This window comes from Barbatula barbatula (genome assembly GCF_947034865.1).
Source record: "Barbatula barbatula genome assembly, chromosome: 24".
NCBI lineage: Eukaryota > Metazoa > Chordata > Actinopteri > Cypriniformes > Nemacheilidae > Barbatula > Barbatula barbatula.
Window position 1 is genome coordinate 12,195,626 of NC_136787.1, and position 26,175 is coordinate 12,221,800.

The 26,175-nt window shown below is 37.9% G+C and overlaps 2 protein-coding genes across 2 annotated transcripts in view; both read left to right on the forward strand.

The window, feature by feature from the left end:
• Window positions 1-299: 299 nt before the first annotated feature.
• On the forward strand, window positions 300-14,893 carry ehd1b (EH-domain containing 1b). Its single transcript, XM_079448865.1, has 5 exons — window positions 300-1,071; window positions 5,525-5,622; window positions 12,251-12,663; window positions 12,942-13,106; window positions 13,236-14,893. The coding sequence occupies exons 1-5, from the start codon at window positions 671-673 to the stop codon at window positions 13,755-13,757; spliced, it is 1,599 nt and encodes a 532-aa protein (XP_079304991.1). The 5' UTR covers window positions 300-670; the 3' UTR covers window positions 13,758-14,893.
• A 357-nt stretch (window positions 14,894-15,250) lies between these two features.
• Window positions 15,251-26,175, forward strand: part of cxadr (CXADR Ig-like cell adhesion molecule) — a 34,047-nt gene continuing 23,122 nt past the window's right edge. Inside the window, exon 1 of the mRNA XM_079448861.1 lies at window positions 15,251-15,482. Coding sequence (XP_079304987.1) covers window positions 15,431-15,482 — 52 coding nt within the window. The 5' untranslated portion in view covers window positions 15,251-15,430. The remainder of the gene's footprint in view (window positions 15,483-26,175) is intronic.

Genomic DNA, 26,175 nt, shown 5'->3' on the forward strand with positions numbered 1-26,175 from the left:
TCAAAGGCAGGGTATATAAAGGTATTTTGTTGTATAAATTCAGTAAACTATACTTTACCATACTACATGACATTAAATAATAATATGATAAATAATATTGAATAAAAACAATACAGTCAGTAAGATGTATAATAAGGCAGAATTTCCTATCCAGTCTTTTTTTGTCTAAATAATGAATTAATTCGTTATTTCATTCATACTTTCTTTCATGATTCCAAAAGCAATTTTGAGATAAACTATTCACAGAACTCCATGAGAGGGTGGCGGCTTTTATTCTGGAAGTGTCCCCGAGTTCCGGTCCATAGTAATGTATTAAAATGTAGTGGGACGGCGTGAGCTCATACTTGTACGCGAAGAGGGCTCGCGCAGTGTGAGTGTGGGATGCTTGCGGACTTTCCAGTGAATATCCAGAACAAAACAAAGTCTGCTGCAAGATTGCAACCGAGGACTCGACTAACTTCAGTCTGATTTACAGGGGAAAAGGGCAGTCCGCAGAATATACTTAACAGTAAAAGAGATAAACCAACAGAACAGCTGACAGCTCGGGACCAACCCACCACCACGCTGGCAATCCGTTACATTAAACAGCTTTAAAAGTAAACGACCATTAAAGGGCCGTCAAAGTGTTTTTTTTCTTGACATAAGAAGTCTAGTTTACAAATTTTGCAACATGTTCAGCTGGGCGAGCAAGGACGGGAAGAAAAAGGATCCCGAACTATTGCAGACTGTTTCTGACGGGCTGAGACGACTTTACAAGAACAAATTATTCCCGTTGGAAGACACGTACCGCTTCCATGACTTTCATTCTCCGGCTCTGGAAGACGCCGATTTCGATAACAAACCCATGATACTTTTAGTGGGACAGTATTCCACGGGAAAAACCACTTTTATTCGGCATCTCATGGAGCAGGATTTCCCTGGAATGCGCATAGGCCCCGAACCGACCACCGACTCATTCATTGCGGTGATGCATGGGGACCAAGAGGGGCTCATTCCGGGCAACGCTTTAGTGGTTGACCCCAAGAAACCTTTCCGAAAACTCAATTCCTTTGGAAACGCCTTTCTGAACAGGTAAGGTCCTCATCAACATTTGTCACGATCATTTGTGCAGTTGATGCTCTTTCAATAATTGAAATAAAGTGATTATAGAGAAATCCTTGCATTGTTTACATACAATTTGTTTACATTTAATCTTTGCTGTGTGGGGCGGTGTTTTAGTCGTATTTAAACGTGTTTCAAACGTACATTATTTAATTATTTGTTGCATTATTTAAACATAATGAACATCAAAAGCTGTCCATCTGAATGAACCTACTGCACTCTTTCTGAATGCATTAGTGCCCTGTCAGCTGTTACTTCAGATGTAAGGGTGGATCTTTGACATATTACCTCATGTTCCAAATGAGATAACTGATTAAAGTATTTAAAGTATATTGCTATGATCTGTGCAATTTTAAGTTATGTATTTCATAATTTTGCCACTGACAGTCTAAGCCAAACAGCAAATCACAAGTGGTCCACTCTGTCAGTTTATGAAGACTATGATTTGCTCTTGAACTTTTACAGCAGCCTTTTCCCATATTTCCTATACCAGATCTTTCTCATTAATCATTGGTTTCCTCTTCTAAGAAAAATGTCAGCTGACACTGGTTTAACAGCTGCTGGGGCCTTCAAGGCCTTTTTTTTAACAAGCTCCTGGGGAATGGGGCCCTCCATAAGGAAAGACGCCAGGAAACACAAGTTGGAGTTACCATGGTGTATCAGTTCAATTCAGAGTCGCCTTCGACACATGTCACACATGTCCATGTTTAATTAACTTTTGATAAGCTGAATAAAGTTCGGAAGAGGTGGGCGTGGTTTCTCTCAAGGACTCGTTCTACACATTTGCTTTTGAACTTTGCTAGTTAGAGGCCCTGTGTGGGACTTCCTCAATGAAGCAGAGCTTCATGCTGGTCAATGCTTGGCTGAGGGATCGTGTTATGCACAGATCGTATTTACACCCCGACAGGCCCGGGCTGGCAGAAACTGTGTTATTCTAAATGTCCTTGAACGTGAAATCTTGGAATGAATGCTGCCGTGAGCTTTGACTTGAGCAATGAATGGGTTCACAATTCACTTATGACTTTGGGAGGAGTTTCAGACCTCCCTCATTGTATTCGCCTTGATGGTGTGTTGTATGAGGTCAAGTAAGGGTTTCTTGGGTTAGTTTGGTTTTTCCACACTGTGATCTGTAAGAAATTCTGTAATTTGTAAATACTTTTATGTAATTCCAAACTTTCAGTGAAAGGGAAAGAAGAATGAAACAATTCCTGCCATCCATTTTCATTTTTTCATATATTAAAGTAAAGCATCATCTGACAAGATAATGACAGAATTTTCGCTACATTTCCAGATTTTGACACTTCTTGGCCTGTGTGACTTTTTTGGAGATTTGCTTGTCAAAAGAAAGAAAAAGACTGACTCTGCTAAGAATTTCCCCTTCACTGTGCAGACAATCTTGGGAACTCATTCAGCAATTGCTGATCAAGCATAATAAAAAAATGTCCCGTGCGTTTTGCCTGTGACCTTGTCATTGAGGTTAAAGGTGGCTTGAAGGTTATTGGCAAAGAACTCATTGTGTGTAACTTGTGGCCACTGGTTTAGCTCTAGATTCTTAGTACACATTAACCCTTTGGACATTCCAGTAGTTCACAGTTATGTGCTCATGCTCTGCCTTTGTGCTGGCGTTTCTCCTTCCATACTACTACTACGCTGTAACTCGAGTAGTATGTTCTCTTGTGCAGCTGCGTTCATCATTTACATAAGCTCTATATTGAATTTGGCATTGTGAAACGTAATTGCAGACTGTCACTCTGTGAGCTTTCTTGTCAAAAGCTGAGTTCAGATATCTGTTCCAAGATCTTGTGCAAAGCCCCATGGTATTTAAACCACTACTAAGATTAATTTACAGTCGGTTATCAGTTGGTGGCGATCTTTGATGTTACGCAACATGCACTGTGTTAGTGCCAGTCATTTGGATTTGTGCATATAAGACATATCCAAGTCTTCCCAAGACATCCAAGGGGAATTGACGAGTCCTGCCCTACATGTCACATTTCAGAACCCATTTCAGTCGCATGTACATCACAATAAAGAAGAAAAGACTATATGACCTTCCGTTTCGTGCTTTTAATGTATAGGGCTTAGTGAATGATTTACTGTAGTAAATACAGGAGTGTACTTCAATATTTACCATGGTTAGGTAAAAAAAATGCTATATTGTCTTTACTGTAGAAAAACTGTTAGAATGACACATGTGGCCCTTACCTGTGGTGGCCTAACCCTTAATCCACCTTTTATATTGATGGCTTTGGATCCACAGTTGTATATGGTCCTCTTTCTGAAACCAGTGATGTTGACATTACTATTTTTCTTCATTTACAGTTTCAGTAAGAATGAGAAGTCAAATAATAAGACTAGTCATAATTTCCATAAACCTTTCCAAATATTGTTTGAATGGGAAAGACTTCAAAGAACAATAGTCGAGGAGTGTGTCTACAAGTTTAATGTACAGTCAGTGGAAGGATTTATTTAGCAGATGCTGTTATCTAAACCGACTTACAGGTCATTCTGTATATAACTGTTTTTAAGTATCTTTTCAGTTGATCAGTATGGGGATTTGAAAAGGGAGTACAACTAAATAAGCAACATAAATTGTCTTGGCTTTACATTAATAAATGAGGCAAAATACACAAACAGTCTTTGTCAAATGGAAGTGTGTCGGATAGTGAGTGGAAAGCATGCAGAAGGGAAATAATTGGCTGGAGTGAAGATAGAAGCACTGAGAGAAAAAGTCATGGCTCTGGTTCTGGAAAACGATAGAAGAGTATGAAAAATATGTAACGGGTACCAGTTAGAGTTTGAAAATTGCATGACTAAAATGTGCTGGAATGCTAAAGACATGAAAGATCATACCGTACAGTCAGATGTGTAGGGTAGGCACATAAATGAAAAACATACAGAAAGATAAAAAGCACGGATTGGGTCATGGAAAAGCTGAGGTAAGAGCTTGGATGATAAGATTTAACTTGCACTAAAAACATCAATCACAAGACATTAGTGTTGTAGTCGAGACCAGCTCATTCGAGTCCAGATCAGGTTGGGCTGAGTCCGAGTCAAGACCGAGACCAGAGAGGGTCGAGTCCGAGTCAAGTCTGAGTCCACATAAGGTTGGTTCTCAGACAAGACCTAAAGAATCTTCAAGAATATGTTAAATCTTTGGTGGGAACAATAAAACTGGCACCAAGCCATGTATTACATATAGATGTACATGTAGATTTTGTTTTATTTACTTAGACTGATATTAGTTTAAAAATATTATTAGTTGAGGATGAAAAAGCCAATGTAGTTAGTGTTGTAAAGGTAATTTTATCACAATTCTGACTTCCCCCTGAGCAAATATATGTCCAACAGACGTCTTTTCTACATCTTAGACGATGTTGAAAATATGTCCCCTTATTGGCCAAAAGTGAAAGGTGTTTCTACGTCTTTTATGATGTTTTCTGAACGTCTGATTTGATGTGGGACCTTTGTACAATGTAAAAACTGACTGGTCTGAGTGGTCTGCACAAGTATTGAGAGAAAATAAACAAAAACATTTCACTGACACACACACTGACATCAACACTTATCATACAAACCTCAACAATGGTGACAATTGTCAAAATACTTCAGATAAACTGATCAAATGCAAATGCTGGGAGTCATGAATGAGTTTTGTACTATGTTGATGCAGCATGGAGCTTTCTTTTGTTGATTGTCACCATTGTAGATTTGCAGATCATTTGCAGATTTTTGATGTCATTGTTTGTTAAAGTGGAATTGCAGTTTGTTTATATGTTAAATTCCCAAAAAAATCAGCTTGAACCTCAAACTACGGATCAAAAGAGCTGATTCATTAATAACACAAACCCAATTATTAAGAGTGATCCAAACAACTTCAAAATGTATTCATTACCATTCAGAAGTCATCATCTCTTTGCCACAAAAAAAATATTTTAACACCGTTATGGCTGAAGGAAACCCTTATTAAACATTAAAATAGAAGAGCCAAGAGCTCAACTAAAGCTAATAAATGTTCACAGTAATGGTGATTTTTGCAGGTACAAAAATCATACTTATTCATCATTGACAAATCATCCATTTTTAACATTGATTCAATGGTTGCTTGCTATCTTACTGCATTCAAACCATTCAACTCGGTTTATTTAAATGAGTCTCAGTTAATTTATTTCCATGTGTTAACTAAAATTAGTGTGATAAACACGAATAAGTCTAATTTAATGTTTAAGTACGAGTCGAGGCTGAGTCAAAATGTACACAAGTGCTTGACAAGAGCAAGACCATTACATTATGGTCTCTAGACAGAGTTCAAGACCGAGTCTGAGTCTCAAGACTTCAACACTGCAATACATAAATCATACATATGTGTTTTACATGGTCTGATAGTGTGTCTCTATTTGATATGTCTGATTCTCTTTGTCAGGTTTGTATGTGCTCAGATGCCAAATCCAGTGCTGGAGAGCATCAGCATCATAGACACTCCTGGGATTCTGGCCGGAGAGAAGCAGAGACTCAGCCGAGGTTGGTGCTTGTATTGCTGTCTTTATTCCTTTATGCTTCTTTGTCTTGGTTTCTTATACCCCACACCCTTCCCCCCCTTCTTTGCCGTCCCCTGACTTCCCTTCCCGTAGTTACCCTGTCATATTCTGTCCTATTATTATGACCTCTGTTTGCATCTGTAACTGCTTGTGTAAGTGTATTTTTTGCAAACATTGCTTACCATCATTAAACCAATGGCTTAAGAAAAAGAGTTACAGTTACTGATGCATTACCGTGTTAAGGGAAAAGTATTTTTAGTTTCCCTGTTTACATTATAGCACAACAAACTCATCCACCTTCCATAGGTTCTTTTCCTGTAGGAAGGAAAGGAAGTTGAAAAGCTTATACGTTTATTGTGACAACTGGGCTGTCTGTTCCCGTCAGACATTATGAATTGTCTGCAATTTATAATTTTTAATCATTTGTGGACACTTCAGAATACATACAGTACTTATGCCCCAGGATTTAATAATGCAAACATTAAGAAAATTTGTAATGAATATCTATTCAATATTCAGTTACACCTTGGTCATTCTATTTGATTGCTTATTAAAAGTGCTTTTAGGTTTCCTGGAAGTATATTTGACCAAGGATTACTATGGAGCATAGTGATGTTTGTTTATTTCAAGTAAATTCTAAGAGGTACTTGTGTACGGAGCTAGCCGGTGTCACCCTGGAACCCTTCCTGTGCTTGTCGATCTGGCGTGGCGTGTGTAAGTGTGTGTGCAGGCATCTCTGTGCCTTTCCCTGAAGACTGTGAATATGGGATCAGAGGGTGAGTGGCATCTACAGATAAAGGTCTGACTGGGGGGGGGGCATCGTAGGCCAGGAAACAGACGTTGCCGCGGAACAGACAGGGAGCAGTAAAGGCATACAAACGATTGGGCTGCCTGAATACATCCATGTTCAACAAATTGCTTTTGTGTTATTGAGCATGTTTTGTCATATTGTATGGTAAAACATAGGTGCTTGTCAGTACATGTTTTCTTTTTCTTTCTTGCCTTTTGTACCTGCCAAGTAAATAGCACAGTTGAAGTACTGTTTTTTGGACTTGCTCCAGTAATACCATGGTACCATAGAGCGTAAACTGTGGTATTATATATCATGGTGGGAATCTGAGGAACTGTGATGTAATATTGATATCTTGCCATAAAAGTGTGATTCTTATATGTATTAAATGTAAAGTAGTTAAAAATAGTGAAGATCTTCAGTGATTTACTCAGTAATATTCTTGTTTTGAGTTTGGACTTTGGTTATATAGAAATTAACTTCGTTGAACCGAAAGCCTTTATTCACAAGTTTGAACTCGCATGTAACACAGTTCAGTGAAAAATGCATTTACAAGATATACTATAGACATTTTTGCAAAATGGTCATGGTGCAATTTCTGTTCCCTTGTTTTTATTTCACATATGAAATGAAAGGTCCAATGTGTAATTTATTGGAGGATCTATTCACAGAAATTAAATGTAATACTGTATACATATAATATATACAGTACATATAATAGACATATAACTATGTCTTCAGAACTGTGTAAAGATCTTGCATAATGAAGCATAATGTTTTTCTTACCTTAGAATGAGAATGAATTTCTATCTACCTACATCGCGGGACCCCTTGAATGGAATTTGCCATGCTTTACGGCATTCTAACATTAATTCGCTACCCTTTACAGAGTGTGTTTCGTAAATACATTATCTCCTTCAGCAAAGAAGTGGAAACGTGACAACATCTTCGTTCTGTGTCAGCCAACGTAGTGCTTCAGAGGGAGGGGTGGAGTGAGCTGTTGGTTGCAATTCACTAAATTTCATACAAAGAAATTCTTAAAGAAATTCCTTTAACATTTTGATTAAGTTCTCAATTCTGTTGGTTGTATATCATTTGAACATTTGTGTAGTGTACATTTGTTTTGGTTCTGGTTTAGGTTTTTATTACTTAATATTATTTTTTAAATCTTGAATGAACGAATGATAATGTTAAAGATATTTGTTTGACATTTTAAATAGGTTATAAATATTCTGTTTGTTGTGTTTTGTTCAAATGTGAATGTAGTGAAACAGGAAGTTCTTCTGGACCATCGTTGAACCAGTGTTGTTTACGTCTTGCTAAATGGTCTATAGTTTATCTTGCACATGATATTTTTATTGTAAGGGAGTGATCTACTCAAAATATAAATATGAAAATTAGTCATGCAAGAAATGCCCCCATGAGGCAGTGCAGACATGGTTGGATGATACTAACCAGGTGTAGTAGAACTCTTAAATTCCATTTTGTACATTTTTATTATTTAGGTTTGCTTCCAAACGGACCGCACCCTGTGGTCTCTGATAAGAAACTCTTCCCCCCCAGAGCTTGGCAGTGCCTAAAGCTGGTTTAAAAAACATCATTAGTGAATGACAAAACACTGCATTCCAGGGATAATATATGGGTATATCACACATGCTGAAGATCACACATGCTGAAAAAGTATGCAAGATTCATCCTTTCAATTTCACACTGAAATTACACACAAGGTGTGAGAGTCACAAGGTCTTGGACTCATTACGGGAGAGAGATGGAGGTAGCCACCCTTTGCCCTCTTTCTTGCTCGGGGCAGAATGACAGCCATAAAGATAGAAAGTGAAGATGGTGATGGCTTACTAGGTGTGGCAGCACATTCTAAGAACACAGATAATGGGCACGTGGTTTTGGGATTAAAATGTGTATTTTCCATTGTACAAATTGTTCAACTCATACAAGTATTCACAGAGCTATTGCTAGTGTGTTTCTTTACAGGTTGAGGGTTTATTTAAAGATTCAGACTCTATTGTGTTCAAAACTTCCTCTTTTATAATGTTACAGTAATTGTATTCTGGTGTAGGGAAATGTGAGGAAAGCCCTGCTAGTATCATTATCCGAACATGGAAAATGTGAGCGTTTGGCTACCATGTCAAGTACATAGGGAAAATGTTTGAATTGGCAGCATAACACGCAGTCACGCACGGAGGGAAAGTATGTGTCAAAACCAGGGCATAGTCTGGAGTTTGGCACATAGCCAATCATATCAGACTTGAGTCAAGAGGATGCTGTATGTGATAACTTCAAAAGAAAGTTTAGTAGGAAATCTGTGTCTGTCTGAGAATGATGGGACAAGTGAGTTATTATGAGCACCTTTTATGAAAAACACGGATAGGAATGGCAACTATTTTGAGATGTAGCCATAGTCACGTTGTGTGTGCTATTTTAATTTAATCCATTTCTCTAGCCTTATTTTGTTCGAGTAGTTTTATTATGCTCTCGAGTAGTTTTATTACTCGTCCCACTTCATTTTTCACAACAATGTGGTCTGCATATTGTGGTTCTTAACTCCTGTATAGTTTGGAGAATAGACGAAAGAGCCACTCCCAAGTAATAAATGTAAAATAATCCAGTGCTCTTTTATACTGTGGTAGAATTGCTCAAATGCCATTTTACAGCTTGAGGATAAGTGAATGCATTTGTACGAAGTCTGTCTTCTGTCAAGCTCAGGTGTAGATCTTGTGAGGTTGGTTAACAATCTTCTCTCTGCTGACTTTGCAAAAGTCTGCTGACTTCACATCTGTTCTTCTCCTCCTGACCTCTGATAGGCTTTGAACTACAACATACTTAAAAATGAATCCACATGTGGCTTTAAGTCATGTTGTCTCAATCTGTGCTAGTCCTAAAACACTGACATGTTTCTCCTTAATAGCACAATTACCCTAGGGTTTTAAACCAAATCTTTTATTGATCACTTTCATTTGCTTCTAGAGAAAAGGTTGTAATAAGCAATGTAAACTTCTGTAGTTCTTTTTTTTTAAAACGTTAATTTAGATTCAAATGCTATTTTGATTCCTTTGTGGGCACTCCCTTTCCATTCAGTGTGATCTTGAAAAATGTCTCTGTCCTTAACAGAGTCTCATACTGGGTGGTGTTCCACAGGGCCCCATTCTAGTACCTCTCTTGTTTACTGTACACAGTATCTGCCCTAATTCTTCATGGCTGAGTAACTTTAGCAGCGTGTCTTGTTTCATCACTCCTCAAATTCAGATAGAGCTTCATTGAATACACTTAGGTCACAGCTTTTATTTTGTCCTGAAATCCCATCTGTTGATGACTGATGCACCTGTCATTTTAGTGGGCTTGAAAAAGTAGCCTGCCAGGAATTGTGTTTTATTATATAGATATAATTCTGACACATTGAAAACTTGATACACAGTTATTAACTTGATAAACAGTTATTAAATTTGGCTATTGTTAACTGAGATTATCATTATATCAGATCTGTGCAATTGTTTGTTTCTCAGTGTTTTCCAGGAATTAGTAGAGGTGCCACATTGACTTCCAGTGGTACTGGAAAGACACAATTTCCTTTCAAGCACATATGAATGAACACTACATTTCCATTGGAAATTGTTCCACCCCTCCCACAATTTTTTCACAATTGTTGCCGGTAAAATGGTAGCTGAGGCGTAGTACTCTAAAAATAAATTTCAAAGGCAGAAAAACTAATGTTAAGACACTTTTAGGTTGTAATATCTAGTAGATCAGCAATATGGCAGAAAAAACTACAGTATGATTGCAAAGATCATTGTTGGGTTAATATTTAGCTGGAACAATGGCACCACCAATACAGTGTTTGTTTCATACAGAGAGTCTGTATTATCATTGTTGAACATACCCAGACTTTTAAGATCTATTAGTTGGAACTTCAAAATACATTTAAAGTAGTTAAAAAATAAAACAGAAGATGATGTCAGTTAAGTAGGCACAGTTTTTAAAGTAGACAAGAACAAAAAATCCACAATCCTTTCAACCTGCTTTTTTTGTGTCTAACAAATCATCTGGTCCCAATCATATGCAAGCTGACGTTTGCTATCAACCATTCACAACTGTTGCAACAACAAACAGCTGCAGCTTAGTTATGAACATTCAATGTGGACATAACTACAAATCCAAATGTTTTTATTATATGTTTAATTATTTGTATTACAAATAGACTACACATAGTTAGGGTTTGAAGAACAAATTCCAGAGTGTACGGGTTAACTTTTATCAGGACCTTGTGAAATTAGGTGAAGTATCATGCCTGAAGTATCTCTGAATGGTTATTTTAATAGATGGTGGGTTAATATCTGGTCTGGAGAAGGCAAAACTAAAGATTAGCTTTTGTTTAGATTTACCTCATACATTCTCCTTCATTACTGACATTTAGACCAACCTTCAGACCAGCATACTCACCATGTCCATTTATGGTGGTTAGCAGGATCTGTCTTTGTGTTGGTTGTTAATATTACAGCATTTTATGTACAGTGCATACAAAGCTGGCACCCTTGCAGACACCCGGTTTGATTTCCATTTAAAAAAAATCTGAACGTTTGTTTTATTTTAACATGGATGAAGTTTCTTTGTTGCATCTATAATTATTAATTCATTTGTCCTAGAATACGTTTTCTTATTGAAGTAACCGTTCACCCAAAAATGAAAATTCTGTCTTCATTTTCACTCCCTCAAGTTTTTCCAGATCAGTACAAATTTCTTTGTTCGGATGAACACAGAGAAAGATATTTTGTAGAATGCTTGTAAGCAAACCAAGTTCTGGGCCACCATTGACTACCATAGTAGGAACAATTGCGTTATATATGTAATAATGCTATATAGATGTTTTATGAAGAATAGTAGCTGATTAAGAAAAAGGCCTGACTCGTTGATGTCACGCCCATGTTGATTTCAGATCCAGATCTTACATCCTGCTGATGTCTGCATAACACTTGGGAGCTGGGACTCAGTCCTTCCTGTTCTCTGCCCTTACAACTGGCCTCCACACTCTCTCTGCACAATCCAAATGTAAATTGATAACTTCTGTCTTAGTCAGCAATCTAGTTGGCATTGCATTGAGCCAACACACTACTAAGATCTAGAGGCAAGCAATTTTATTCTGGTCCTTGTTAAAAATGATTCTTCATCGGATCCATTTTGCTCTATTAACCCTGAATTGCTGAAATAAAATCTCTACCAAATGTTTTCCATTAACATGAATTGTTCTGCATTAATATTATATGCCAGCACCCTAAAGTTTTTTTTGGCACCTTGGTGACTGTCCAAACAGATTTACTTACATTTCTCTTTGTTCCCTGCAATTTATTTAAAGCGTTAGGTAAGAAGATAATAAAAAACATGGGATCCAGTATGTCCACAGGACAATTTATTATTTTTCCTGTTTAACTGTAGGGAAACCGGAACACAGTATTTTTGAATGTGCGATTTGTGTTGATGCACGGTTGTGTGTTAGGATGGAGATGTAGAGTGATGTGGGCAAGATTAGGAAGTGCAGGAGTATCATGCTGGTGACTGATGTACTGCCCTTTAGCCGGTTACGGGAAGAGTGTACAACATTGTCAGGAACACACATTCATGTTTTTTTACTACATTGAGTGAGTCAGACTTGAGTTGATTTTATACAAGGCAAATTATATTTTCTATCCCCTAGCCCCTACCCACAAACCTTACCCTCACGGAATGAATATGATAATTGACTCTAAGTGGATCTTGTGTCTTGTATTATAATTTCGTGTCTTATGTGATACTCACCTGTACTCTACTGTTCCAGGTTATGATTTTGCTGCAGTTCTCGAGTGGTTTGCTGAACGCGTGGACCGCATCATTCTTCTCTTCGATGCGCACAAGTTGGACATCTCCGATGAGTTCTCCCAGGTGATCCGGGCCCTGAAGAACCACGAGGACAAGATGCGAGTGGTGCTCAACAAAGCTGACCAGATCGGCACCCAGCAGCTCATGAGAGTGTATGGCGCCCTCATGTGGTCGCTTGGCAAAATCGTCAACACCCCAGAAGTCATCAGAGTGTATATTGGTTCATTCTGGGCTCAGCCACTGCTGGTTCCCGATAACAGGAAACTGTTTGAGGCAGAGGAGCAGGACCTTTTCCGCGACATCCAAGGACTTCCGCGTAACGCAGCACTGCGCAAGCTGAATGATCTTATCAAAAGGGCACGTCTGGCAAAGGTAGAAAATAAAGGCTTTGTAATTGTAGTCTCATTTAAAAGTGTTGCATATGAAATAGTATAATAATAATATTTAAAATATTGTTAGAAGTTTTACAGGCAAATCTCACATTATGATCCTGGTTTGTTAGTTTGTTTAATGTAGTGTATGATGCCCTCACCTCTGAAAATTGTCAGTTGAAATGGAAAACATTTGTAATTTCGAGAATACCCCAGACAATGACGTCTTAATGAATTGCTGCAATTTAGATTAAAAATGTATGCTTTTTCTTGGTCCAGGTCCATGCCTACATCATCAGTGCTTTGAAGAAAGAAATGCCAAACATGTTTGGGAAAGAGAATAAGAAAAAGGAGCTCATCTCTAACCTGGGTGAAATCTATGCAAAGATTGAAAAAGAACATCAGATATCCCCTGGCGATTTCCCTCAATTGTCTAAAATGCAGGTACATGGACAAATTTTATCCAAACACATCATTAAGCCAAACGTTTTCTAAATAATCAAAAATTAAATTGAGTTCAAAAACAGATATTCTAAGGCTTGCCTTAATCCATCCTGTTGTTTTCATCATTAGGAAATCCTTGCTGGCCAGGACTTCAATAAGTTTCAAGTAATGAAGCCTAAGCTACTGGAAGCAGTGGAGGACATGTTGGCCAACGACATTGCCAAACTTATGACCCTCGTTCGCCAGGAGGAGGCTGCCATGCCCAGCCAGTCTGTCCAGGGTGGGGCTTTTGAGGGCACCATGAATGGACCTTTCGGGCACGGCTACGGAGAGGGAGCCGGCGAAGGCATCGACGAGCTGGAGTGGATTGTGATAAAAGACAAACCAACTTATGATGAGATCTTCTACACCCTGTCGCCTGTCAATGGGAAGGTCTCAGGTGCTATGGCCAAGAAGGAGATGGTTAAATCCAAGCTACCTAACACTGTTCTAGGAAAAATCTGGAAGCTTGCTGACGTGGATAATGATGGCTTCCTGGATGATGAGGAGTTCGCCCTGGCTAACCACCTCATCAAGGTTAAACTGGAGGGTCACGAGATGCCCGCTGAGCTTCCGGATCACCTTGTGCCTCCGTCTAAACGAGGACAGTGATTTCATTTAGGGGAAATTTTTATTATTGAGCCAAATTGAAGATAGGTTGTGTATTTGGTCAGAAGAGTGGTCTATGAATATAAAACACATATAAACAGAGTTTATGTTGTAATTAAAAAATATGTGTCAGCTGTGAATAAAAGCCTAACAGCTTTTAACTTATACATCACTAGTTCATTTTCATAATTATTCTCATATTTTTACATTTGTGTTATTGTTAGAACAGTAGATATCAATTTAATTGAAACCAAGAATATTAATAAATAGTTTCTCAAATTCTAAATTAAGCCCGTTCCGGTATGTACAATGGTATGATGTTAGGACATTTTCACTATGACCAAAATGTCTGTATTAAAAAGCTCTTAGAGGTCAAAGAGATCGTTAAAGTAGAACATGAAATTTGTCATTAAATTGTTGCATGTCATATATTAATGCTTTTCTCCTACACTTTATTTCTCAAATTTAAAGTTATGCTGGGAGAAATTGTTTGTTCTCTTGTGAATTATATGATGGTCTACGTTGTGCATATTGTTAATCTACAGTATACTTACACAAAATGACACAATCCTTATAGTTTAGGTTTGTCTGATTTAATCATTATTTGCCTCAACTTTGTCAATGGATAAGCAGGGATGTGTTTGTTGAATCCATATGATAAACCGTTCATCTTCTTGTGTTGAGGCATTAAGTTTGGTCATTATTAAATCACACCTGGGATGCTTTCATTCCATGGTTCTTCTCTTTCCATTTGCTCTGAAGTGAGCAGGATGTAGTATACAGTTAATTTGTGTTTTACAAAGTAGTTTGACCTTAAACTGACAAAAACATGATGACGTCATGTTTTAAACAAGTACTTGTTGTGTTATCAGTCATGGTTTAAGTGCGTCAGCCTGCAAATACAAAAAGCTCTTTACACTCCATCTATGAATGCTTTTCATATGTTTATTTTTGTGTCTTGTTCGCAATAAATAGCTACAACAAGTCTGCATTTTGTGCTTGTCTGACTGACAGCTTACCGTATTAATATGTAGTTTTGTTTTTTATTCTAAGAGCTAAGGCTGTTTTATATTATAATAGGACATTTTTGTGAACGCATAAGATTTGTAATCAAAAAATAAAAGGTTTTGGCACATTGTATGTCTGACCGATTTATTGCCCCCAATGTAAAGTTAACTGGAGCTGTGCCAGATCTTGGTTCATGAAGGAAGAAAGTGATGTTTTTATCAGGGAAATATCAAAATAGTTGCCCTAAGTGACATTGTGATTAGTTATGCTGTTTTAAGGACGCACAACTGTGATATGGGTCACATTAAACCTCCCCGTGGACGCGGGAGAAAAAACGAGGGGTTCAAATTAGATAACGCATTGGAGTGGTCAGTACTCCTCGTTCAAGATGCTCTAAGTGGATGCAATGAGGTTTGGTGGGTCATTTACTCAAAATGAACAACGTGGACGCAAGAGGGCGTAAAATGCCCTGTAACGTTTCTCAGGCTGATACCTCCGGAAATCACGTGTTCAGATTCCAGGCTCAATCCACCTGCGAGAGCGCGCCCCAGGATTTCTGATGCTGCGCGAGACAAGCGAAAGGAAGACGAACACAACGTTAGAAGTCGGAGGGAAAAGTTATTCTTCTACTCATATTGGTTATTTAATCGTGACTTAAAAGCAGAGGAATGGATTTTAGCACGCACTGGCTCTGTTTAATTCACGTAATTCTTCTCGCAGGTAAGTTTTAATGTGTTTATTTTCCGAGAGCTGTTAAAACGAGGCGGTTACGAACTAACGTTAGCTCACACGGTAACGTTACCATTTTCAGGAGTTAAACATAAAGAAACTTACTTTTTAAAACATGTTTCCTTTGATGATTCTGTTTTGTTACCGTTACAAACTTTGCAATGTATAGCAGATACGTCGAAATAGAAACCGACCAACAGTTTCGTGCTTTAATAGTTTCGGTCAGCGATAAAAATGCGTGAGGAGAAAGTAGCTAACGTACTGAATCCGAAATCAGAACCCGTTTCGGATGACATGACTGATGTTTAAAGCGTGATTTTCTTTACGAACGTAACAAATAAACGAATTTAAATACATGAAAATTAAGTAGCTAAATAATACTAGCATAACGTTACATGCCAGGAAACAATTTGGTGTTTAATAATTAACTAACACTGGGGAGATTGTGGTTTGTTGGTAGTTTAGCGTAAACGTTATGTCTTTGTATTATTATGAGTGTTATATTAAATTGAAATATTATTTAAATGTGTTTGTCAGTCTTCTTTAGAAAAAGAAAACAAAAGCACGCACATCAACTTCAATGGGTGCTCGACCAAAAAGACGAATGATATACAAAAAGGTCGGCACACCAAAGCTACAAAAAATACAACAATAAAACAATGTATTTTCGTCTGATGAAAAGCCTGTGTGCTTGAAACGTTACACGCCATGCTATAGATTTTCTAATTAATAATTTTTTGTAATTTTTGGTGCCATTAAGAATTAATTTATTTGAATTGTTACACGGGTATTCTTTCATATTGTTCGTTGTCAGAAAAATAGGCTTACTCGTCTTATAACCTTCACAAGAGGGGCTTCCTTCAGCCAGCCATCTGGCAATAGAAACACCGCTTGTAACCCCCCGTTATTTTTAAGAAAGACCACTCTATACGTCTGAAATGAGGTAGCTTATTATCCAGTCTTATTATCCAGATATTGACCAATCCCTTGCCCTAAAAGACAAACAGACACACACGGGGGTTTTTGAGCTTATGGGTTTCATCTCCAGTTAAAATGGATTACGCGAGAGGCCCCTATATTGTCTTTCTAGGGCACTGACCAGTGGATCGTTTGTAGGTGGTAGAAGTCCAGCAATTGACATGTATTTACCTATCAGGAAATGGGAAAGGATAACATAAGAATCAAAATATACATATGCACTCCTTTACTTCTCTTGAAACTACATACTGCTGCTAGAGTGTATAGTTGTGGTTAAAGTTACCATTAAAGATTGTCTATCGGTTAGGCAGAAACTAAAAGCAAGAGATAAAGTGCCATGGATAGGCCACTGGTTGGACTTCCCAGGCCACTGGTTACTGATTAACTAGACTCTGACAATAATGTGCTTTGTGCCCAGACTGCTTTTGTTTACACCCATATCATGGAATGTGTACACGCTTGGTTTCGTTGCTTATTTCAGTAATGATACATATTAATAGTGATTTTTCTCATTATCTTGGGAGACATTCGGTTGCATGATTTTGTGACATGTATTTCTCCATACTGATAGCCTGGCACAACCTGATATCCGTCAAATTAAATGATAATGTTTTTTTCTGCTACGTTTTTCTGAGGCAGGAATATAATTTTGGCCTTGCTATAAGGCAATTTCACATTTGTTCCAACTCCATATAGATGATTCATGTTAAGAGGGAAGCGGAGGGGAAAGCATACCATTTTACGCAAGTATAAATCTGTCTCTTATGTGCTGGTATAACAAAACAGAGATACTACATGGAGTGTTTTGTGCTTTTAAATTCAGATATTCTTAAGCATTGTCCGAATGAGCAACAAACCCTAGCACTCTTTTTTTGTTTTAAAAATTGATTTTGAACAAATTCAAAAACTGCCCACAGGCCTTTTTCAGGTTTTAGACAACCTGATGTATTCACTGTCCAGTCCTGTTGTCTGTGATGTATTTCATGTTCTGTCGTATAATCCCTGGTGTCCATTAAAGACATATTCTCAATAATAGCCTCCATAGACTCTGACAGCCTTGTCCCTTCACTTAGACATTAGGCAGATGCTGTCAGACATCTCTGGTCAGTCAGCACATTTATTTTGGTCCTGCGTGCACGTATGTGTTTGTGCTCATTCATGTCCTGCCTGTGTTGTAGTATGCACTCAACTCCTCAATATTATCTGCTTCACATTCCCATTCACAAGTGACGGAGTCTCTTGTTTTGACTCTGTTAAGGTCAGTATACCGGTCTGAAAACCTCCTCAACCCTGAGTAGGCCTGTTATGTAGTTACCTGCTAAGCTTACCTACTCTGGAGACTGTGCTTGGAGAACGTTGCTAAGAGACCTGTGGCACACAGCCACGCGGGTCATTGGAACGTGATTGTAGATGAACACTTTCTTCAGTATTATTTCATAGCAGAATTGTTTGGCTAATATGGATAGACCTAATACAAAAACAAAATTATAAAAAAAATCTATATATATTTTTAATTCTTAAAATCGCATTATCATTGTAGTTCTCAACATTTAGCTGGAAGCGTAATGTTATGAACACTCAAATAGAGGTGTAGAGGTGTCAACAGAGAGTAAATCATGGTTCATGTCGCACTGGAATGGTTTATTTATAAATGAGGGCTTCAACATGATGGTTTAAGAGTCATTTGTTCCTCGAAGTGACAGGCTTGAAAGTTTGAAGAACTTATTCCTCTTTCCAAGCTAATTACCTTGCTTTCAAATAGAGCAGAAATTGTTTGACATGTTAGCGAGGGAGAGAAAGATTGATAAGAAAGCAAGCTGGGAGGCATGCTGGGAGGCAATGAGATATTTATTTGAAATACCCAGAGATTTTTCTTTGTCTAATCTAAAGAGTGACAAGCTGCTGAGTTATGGCCTCAGGCCAACATAGACTCTACTCTTGTTCTGCTGCAGCGCTGTCTTATCAAACCAGGATAACCTTTCTAAATGAAAACGTAATATCTAAAGCCTCACCTGTAACTCAAAGTTTCATCACGCTCTCTATGAACCCTGTTTTTATTCTCTCAACAGAGCGCTCCCTCCGGTGCTGTCCTTCTGAATAAAGGACTGAGCTTTAGGATAGGATCACAGTCGCACCTGTGTTTGTGTATGTGGCTGATGTATGCCCTTCATCTAACAGAGGGGACAAGCTATCAGTATGAATATATTCAGGCCTGTGCCTCCTAAATATTTTAGCATGCATGACTCGTACCTGAGACAGCTGGCGACGCCTACTCCCATTACTTTACAACCTTCTGATCTCAAGTGCCAAGCCGTACCTCTCACACTCACTGGCATTCTTGGCTATTTTCATTCCCTTCTTTTCAATTTGAAGAGTAAGTGGGCCATTAAGGTGGGCCGATCACGTTCCATTAGACCTGGTGATAATGATAAATAACCAAGGTTGTAAAGTTTTTTTCTCTGTCGCTCCAGTTTCAATTGGAGACTTACTGTGCATGCTGGGATCATCACTCACACTGCTGATATGGACAACTTTGCAACAGAGAGGAGGATGAAGGGGGTAGAAACAGATCTAGACCAAAGGGAGCAGGGGTTAAAGTCATGGATGAGTAAATGAGTAGGAATTTAGGAGAAAGGCATGATTATTGTAAGACCATCATGTGAGACGAGAAGAGGACATTTAAAAAGGAATAGAAATAAACTGACAAAAGAACAAAATAAATTGTCAGCATTGTTTCAGTCAGAAATATCTCTGACTCTAAGACCTTTTGATACAAAGATTTAAGGATTCTATGAATTTTGCAGTCGGACGGTCCACCCATGTGTTTCGTCTAGGATTGCTTAAGTGTGGAGTAAATTGCGGGGCGTTTACATTTGTAACCCACTAAGAGTCCCTGGGCAATGTAAAGAAAGTCTTTGTGCAATGTGAATTTGAATACATGGGAAAATATGATTGATCTTTGCATTAGGCCTTGCATGTAGCACCTATATTTTGTGATTTAAGATTATTATAACTGCTGTCTTGAAGCATCTGTCACCACGCCGACAATATTTCACTTGTGGTAATGCACCTATTAATATATCAATTAAAAGCTAATTATGTAATGCTTACATTCTTAATTATAGGAAGCAGTGGAAGTAGTGAAGAATTTCTTTGACCATCTGCAGTGGTATTGACTAAATGATAAATATACATAAATACAAAGAATTCTGAAAAAAACAGTCTTAAGAAACTGTCAGACATGCTATGGTAAAGAAGCAGTACTATGTCAAATCTGTAGCATCTTAAACATGCATGCCGGTCCGGTCTAGGAACTGCTGTCTTAGGTTGACTTAATCCTCAATTTAGATAATGTTTTTTTTTGTTTTGTTTTGTTTAGATATTCACATGAAAAGTAGTCCGGCATGTAGCAGTTTTTCCTAATCCAGCAATACTGTTCTTCTGTAATTCAAACTGGTAACAGGGAACGTGTTACTGCTACTACATGGTGTGGAGGCTTATCTATTTATGTCTCCTATAGGGGAGGGAGTGGTCAGGCTTCAGTGAGCGATTATGTATTGTCCTTAGATCAATGAGAAAATTTGTAAATTTACGCCTGCCAGCCTGATATTGCTTTGTCTATGTGTATGTATAGGCCAGTTTCTGAGCAGTCTTTGAGCAGTTTTCCATCATCGCGCCTAAACGTTCTAAGCACAGTTTGAAACGATTACAGTTATATTTCCATGTGAGCCTTTTTTAACACGGCACGATTACAAACTGTTCTCGGTTCAGAATTTTGGGCACGGTTGTCTTGTGCTAATGAATGCACGTAGAGGCGTTATAGCTCAGTCTCTTGTTACCAAGGCCGTGCGTGACGGGTTTGTGTTTACATAAAAAAAATTCTGTTATCAGCCCTGCTGTGGCAAATTAAACCATTTACATACGGCTGGCATGGATCGGCATGGAATGGAACGATTAAGCAACGAGAACGATACGGCATGATGGTGGAAAAGCGCACATTGAGTGTGTGTAAGCCTTTACTACGCATCAGTCATATCTCCAGGACTTTTACAGCAGGTGTATTTTTTTAGTAGTCCGAAGATTTATATCCGCAAGCACTATTCTGTGTATCTATCTGGCTCTCACTCACATACTTTTCCCCTTGCTGGATAAATAGAGCCTGGTATCAGTATGATTAAGTTTAGGTGGATCATACAAGCCAAACATTGGCACTGTGCCCAAGCACTTCAGATTACCCTTTTAAAACTACCTGCATTCTTTAAGTCTTAGGCAAGCTCATAAACTCAGCCTGACACTGCAGATCTTAAAGCTGGCCTTCACTGCTAAACCGGAGCAAGATGTGCATTTTGGCCTTCCCGTGTCGATTTTGCCACATTGTCTTCAGGTCAAACCTGAAGATTTAAGATGTGCTCTCTGCTGCATAACATTTGTGTTATGGCCAAAATACACCTTGAAAGAAGGTGGAAAGGTTAAGAGATGGAAAAAGATCAAGAGAAAGAATACGAAAGGGAGTGTGTAAAGAAGCGGTTGCAGGAGCCAATTTTAGCCTCTTTATCTTATTGAGAAACATTAAGCTTTATTCACTGACATTGCACAAGCGTCTATTTGCACACGCTGGAAAATGTGGAGGAAAACAACATGTGCCCTTGCCTCATTCCAACCCCTCCAACACAGACATTCTACCTCTGGCATGAGCATTCAAGTCAAAACAACTCTAATTTTAAGGCAAATTGTAATCTGTTCCTACATATGTAAATGACCTCCGTGTGCTGGAAAAGTGATTTGCTTTCCCTTGATAATCATTAGCATGCACAATTGCCTTGTTTATGTTCCATTTTCTCTGCATGAACAAGCGTTCATATTCCAAGCTTTACATTTTGCCTACAGGGCTGATACCCAGCAGAATCTTGTATTTACAAATAGCTTTTTGGCTCTGGTAGTTCTATTAAATCAAACAACTATCTCTCTTTTTTTAAACAAATTGCGTCACTATAGCCTTCATTATAATTTCCTATGTTCTGTTTCTGGAGCTATGATTAGACACAGTGAGGCACCATTAAAGTAAATTGAATTTGAACACTTTCTGCCATGCATATCTTTGCAAATATTTGCGTTTCTCCTCTCATGTGTGGAAATAAAAGCATCAGTGGAGCCCACCTGCTAAGTTTAACCTTGTTCTTTGGTGTCAACTCTGAGCTGAACTTGAACATGCGTGTGGGCATATCACCTGACCTGTGTTTTTGTTCTTCAGCAGTTTTACAGATGTGGGTGCAGAGAGAAAGTTAGAGATATAGATTGGAAACATTTTATTGATTGAAGAACATATTGGAGACTGCATCTGGATATAACGGTCTCTGCTTTGGCTAAACAGTAATGTTTTAAGTGGAATTTGTGAACTGTTGGGACTAAAACAACATTGTGCACACATGCAGTAATAATGTGAGTTCTGGATACAAAATGATAGATTTAAGGTTAACCTGCTTTAAGTTCTTTCACTTATCTCTGTGTAAACTAGAGGTCGACCAATATGGGTTTTTTCTCTGGTCGATGCTGATTTGTAGAAAACAGGCCAGCCGATGGTCGATATATGAGGCCGATTTTCTTTTTTCCACTGTCGTCTCATAAAATCTGATTAAGTGATAAGGAGTGATACAGAATATTGCTTAAATCAAACATTTATTGAAGACATATCTTTTCAGATCAGTGCAGTTGATTGAGAAAGATTGAGTAAGTGGTTTTTTTGCAGGGTACAAGAGAGCAGTCTATTTCATAGTAATAATACATTGCTCAAAACTTTTAAGCACCTTAACAAACTCAAATGGTCATAATCTAAGTGAAAACTAAAAGATCTCTCATATAACACAGCCTGCTGCTCATAACTGTGTTAGCTTTTAGCCTTTTTCTATTTTATAGGACAGTAGAAAGCCTGACGTAAAACTTGACAAAAGACGGCCTACGGACATAATGCGTAAATGAGAGGAAACAACAGGTCAGCATTTAACCTTTGGTTGAAGACTTAAAAGTTTGGTTGAATGACGAAAAACATACCAAGCAAGCAGAATATTTTCTCTTCATTTCAGATTTCTAACGCGTCTCTCTGTATGTTTATCTGCCCCGGTCGCGTTCATTTTAAAAAGTGTGCACTAATTTCGTCCATTTGATAGATAGAATGACCAAACACATCTTAATACAAAGTACAAATAGAGTCCGACCCACAGGCTCATTTAAGCAGGAAAGTTCCACAACAAAGCTTAGAATCTCACAGAGGCACCTGCCTGTAAATCGGCCTATTTTGTGGCGCAGTGAGCCGATGCAAATTCATTAAGAAATCCCCCAAATTGTCTGATTAATCATCCGGCCGATTTATCGTCGACCTCTAGTGTCAACCACTATGTATAGTGTTCGCTACTAGATGTTCTTATGAAATTTTTTTCATAAGTGTCTTTATTCTTTCAGAGAATGTATTGCTATCTCTCTTTCTCCCATTCTTCCTCCCTTTTTTCGTTGTGTAAAGAGATGCATTTAAACAGCACTATTCAGTAATCCACAGATTTACTCTTTCCATGATGTGCACTCATTTGACAGACAAATGCAAACAAATACTTAATATGTCCTTGTTGCAGTAACACAGAAGAAATATTTGGCCTTTTTAAATCATAACTTTCACATTTGGCCATTTCATGGGCTTTATGGTTTGTAGCATTTAAAAAGAGTTTTCCACTTATGAAGAGTATTTAAAGCCTCCTGACAAACTGGAAAAAAGTCTGTATTCACATTTCTCTTGTGCATCCTGAACCAACAAACAACAAAGTTTCTCTCGATATATTTTATTTTGTTGTCAGAACGTATTAGCAGCATGCATCTGTCCCACTTTTTGTACTGGTGAGAATATAAATACATTCGGCACCATAGAAACACCCTCACTTGCACTCCTGATTGCAGATTCCACCTGAGCTCCACCGTCTAGCTTTGTATACGGTTTGTCCTTAACGCTGCAAAATTAAATAACTGCCTTTAGGGTTCTTGGATGCAGTATTAAATCATCCGTAGGATTGTCAGATTTGATTTTTGAAAGACTGAATTTTATCTGATAGGTTTGTCATTTTATAGTGTTCTGACATGTCATTTTTTTTGCAAAGCCAAATCATTGTTCTGCTTGAGTTATTTATTCAATATGTTTTGTGGGTGGATTTGAAATGAAGATTAATATAACTTTTTGCTCTCTTACCTATGATGGTTTAGACGGAGCTTGCATGGAGATTTGCATCCTGAGCGTAGAAGAATTTTACCATTAGATGTGTTTTAGGCTTTAGTGTCCAACCTCACCTTTAACCTTTTGTAAACGTCCATATTTTAGAATGCAAATCTTTAAGTCAGTTTTTGGCTCTGAACATTGCCTCTCTAATAATGTGAGTTCCTTTCTGAAAGAGAAAGCCTGTTAGCCAAGAGCAGACCCTTTCATTGGGATTACGGAGTTTGTCTGACCCTGACTGATCTTTAAGCTGACAGACAGCTGTCTGCCTATTTGACCACTGCTGATTTAACCTTTTTAGATTTGAAACAGCAAAGCTTCTTGTTCGTATGGTACTTATGTTTGTGCGTGCATGCTTATGAGCATGCATGTTGTGCGGCCTTATTGGCTTTCAAAATACAAATAGTCAAGTTTCGGTATAAAACTCATCAATCAGGTGGCTTTTGCAGAAACTTGAATTTTGTAGAAATAGATTTGTGACATAAGCGTAACATGCTAATTACTTATTAGTTCAAAGAGCTTGAATTATTTTAACGTTAAAACAAAATTCTAAGCATTAATGTCATAAAATGTTCAACATTAGTGGTGAAACGGTTCTCGCATGATCCGTGATCCGTACATGTCATACTCTAAGGTTCGGAACGCATGTGACCGTTTATTCATCATAGAGTAATGCACGCACTCTCACTCTGTCTCCAGTTTTAGCGCAAACACGCTCTCTCTCTCTCTCCAGTATCTGGACGACATTTAGTGGAGACAGTGGAGAAGAGGCGGGACAGACACTACATTGACCAACCATCATACACAACAATGGAGAAGTTAATATGAACGGTTGTGCGACTCTCTCTCTCTCCATGGCTCTGGGCGGAGGTTATTCAAAAACTCGGAATAGTGACATCATGTACCCAGGAAGTAAAGAACTGTTGTCCGATTCCGGTTGTTCTCTGTTGTCCTTGAAAAGCAATTCTGTTAAAGACGATATCTCGCTTGGTATTGAACTTTGAGCTTTATCATTTAGCAGGTATGATTTATGCTCTAACATCAACATTATACACTACCTAAAGCATGGCATCACGGGAAAGTCACCTTTAAGGCACATTTTGAAGTTATGGAATTATGCTTTGAAGCATATTTAGAGAAGTTTTTCTCTTTTTTTTTTTATTGGTAACATGATTCTACTATTTGATACCTACACAAAGACACAGGCCTATACAAAAATATTTTATTATTTTATGTAGCTTTGCACACTGCTGGCCTCTAGATTGATTTTGATCAGCATTTTATTGTTCACATCAGAGGGCTCTCTCAACTTATATCTTACATTTAGCTTTCTGTAATATTTTACTGTAAAACATTTTATTGATTGCAAAAACAAGTTATTATAATTATTTTTATAACATATCTTAATAAAACTATGATGAGCATATACATTAGCTGATTCGAAAAATTATCTGATCCGTGACCCAAAATCCTTAAAATGATGAGTTTTGTGATCCGTTGCACCTCTATTCAACATCATCTTTTATCCCTGAGATCACTAGAGTCTAGCTTCATTTTAAGGTTGTGATATTTGACTGAAAAGGTCATCACTGTTTTTTCTGGTCTGGTGAATGTGGCTTTGTTAAATAAGCATGTCTAGGTGTGATCTGAATGCTAGTGCTGATGTGAGCAGGCTTCCATTGCTGCACTGACCTTTTGTTCCCCTTATAACCAAATCAAAGGCTGTCTTTTTACATAATTAATAAAACATTTTGTTTTATAATGTGATAAAATTTAACTGCTATGGTTTACTATTATGGATTTTTGTGTGATAATCAAAATTGCTGGCAAATGGTAGAACAAACAGGAAGATGGAAATTGTTTTATTTGTTGTGGCTGCAGGCCTTTACCTTAAGTCATTTCATTTGATGTTACATGGTTGGCAAGATTAATACGTTTTCATTTCAAAGCAAATTTGAACCGAGTTGCAACTCTTATGTGCTTGTTGTCTATTTGACATTGATGCACAAACAGGTTTGTGTACACCTACAACATGCTTGTTTTATGCATATCTAGTTTTTAAGCAGACCTTAGACATTCAGTGTGTTTGATGTTCTGCTAAACCATATTCGTACTCTTGGACATATAAGCAGTGCCACTATATTTATCATTATTATGATACCAAACCAAATAGTGATATGTCCATATCCCTTATCTTTTTGCTTTTATCACCATTGGTCAGGTAAACCTTTTTTCTACTTAACACTCAAGTTCCATGGTCTTATCAAAAGGGATTTGTTTAATGGGAGTGACATTAGCTTTAAGGTTTGACATTCAGAGGGAGTGGGAGAGAGGGTTTTTGCCGTTTCATCTGTCTTTTCCTTGTTAGTGATAGACCCTGACAGACTTGCTGAGCCTAGGGGAACAAAATACACAGAGGTGTTCTCAACACACCTGCTGGTGTGGTGTGTGTGC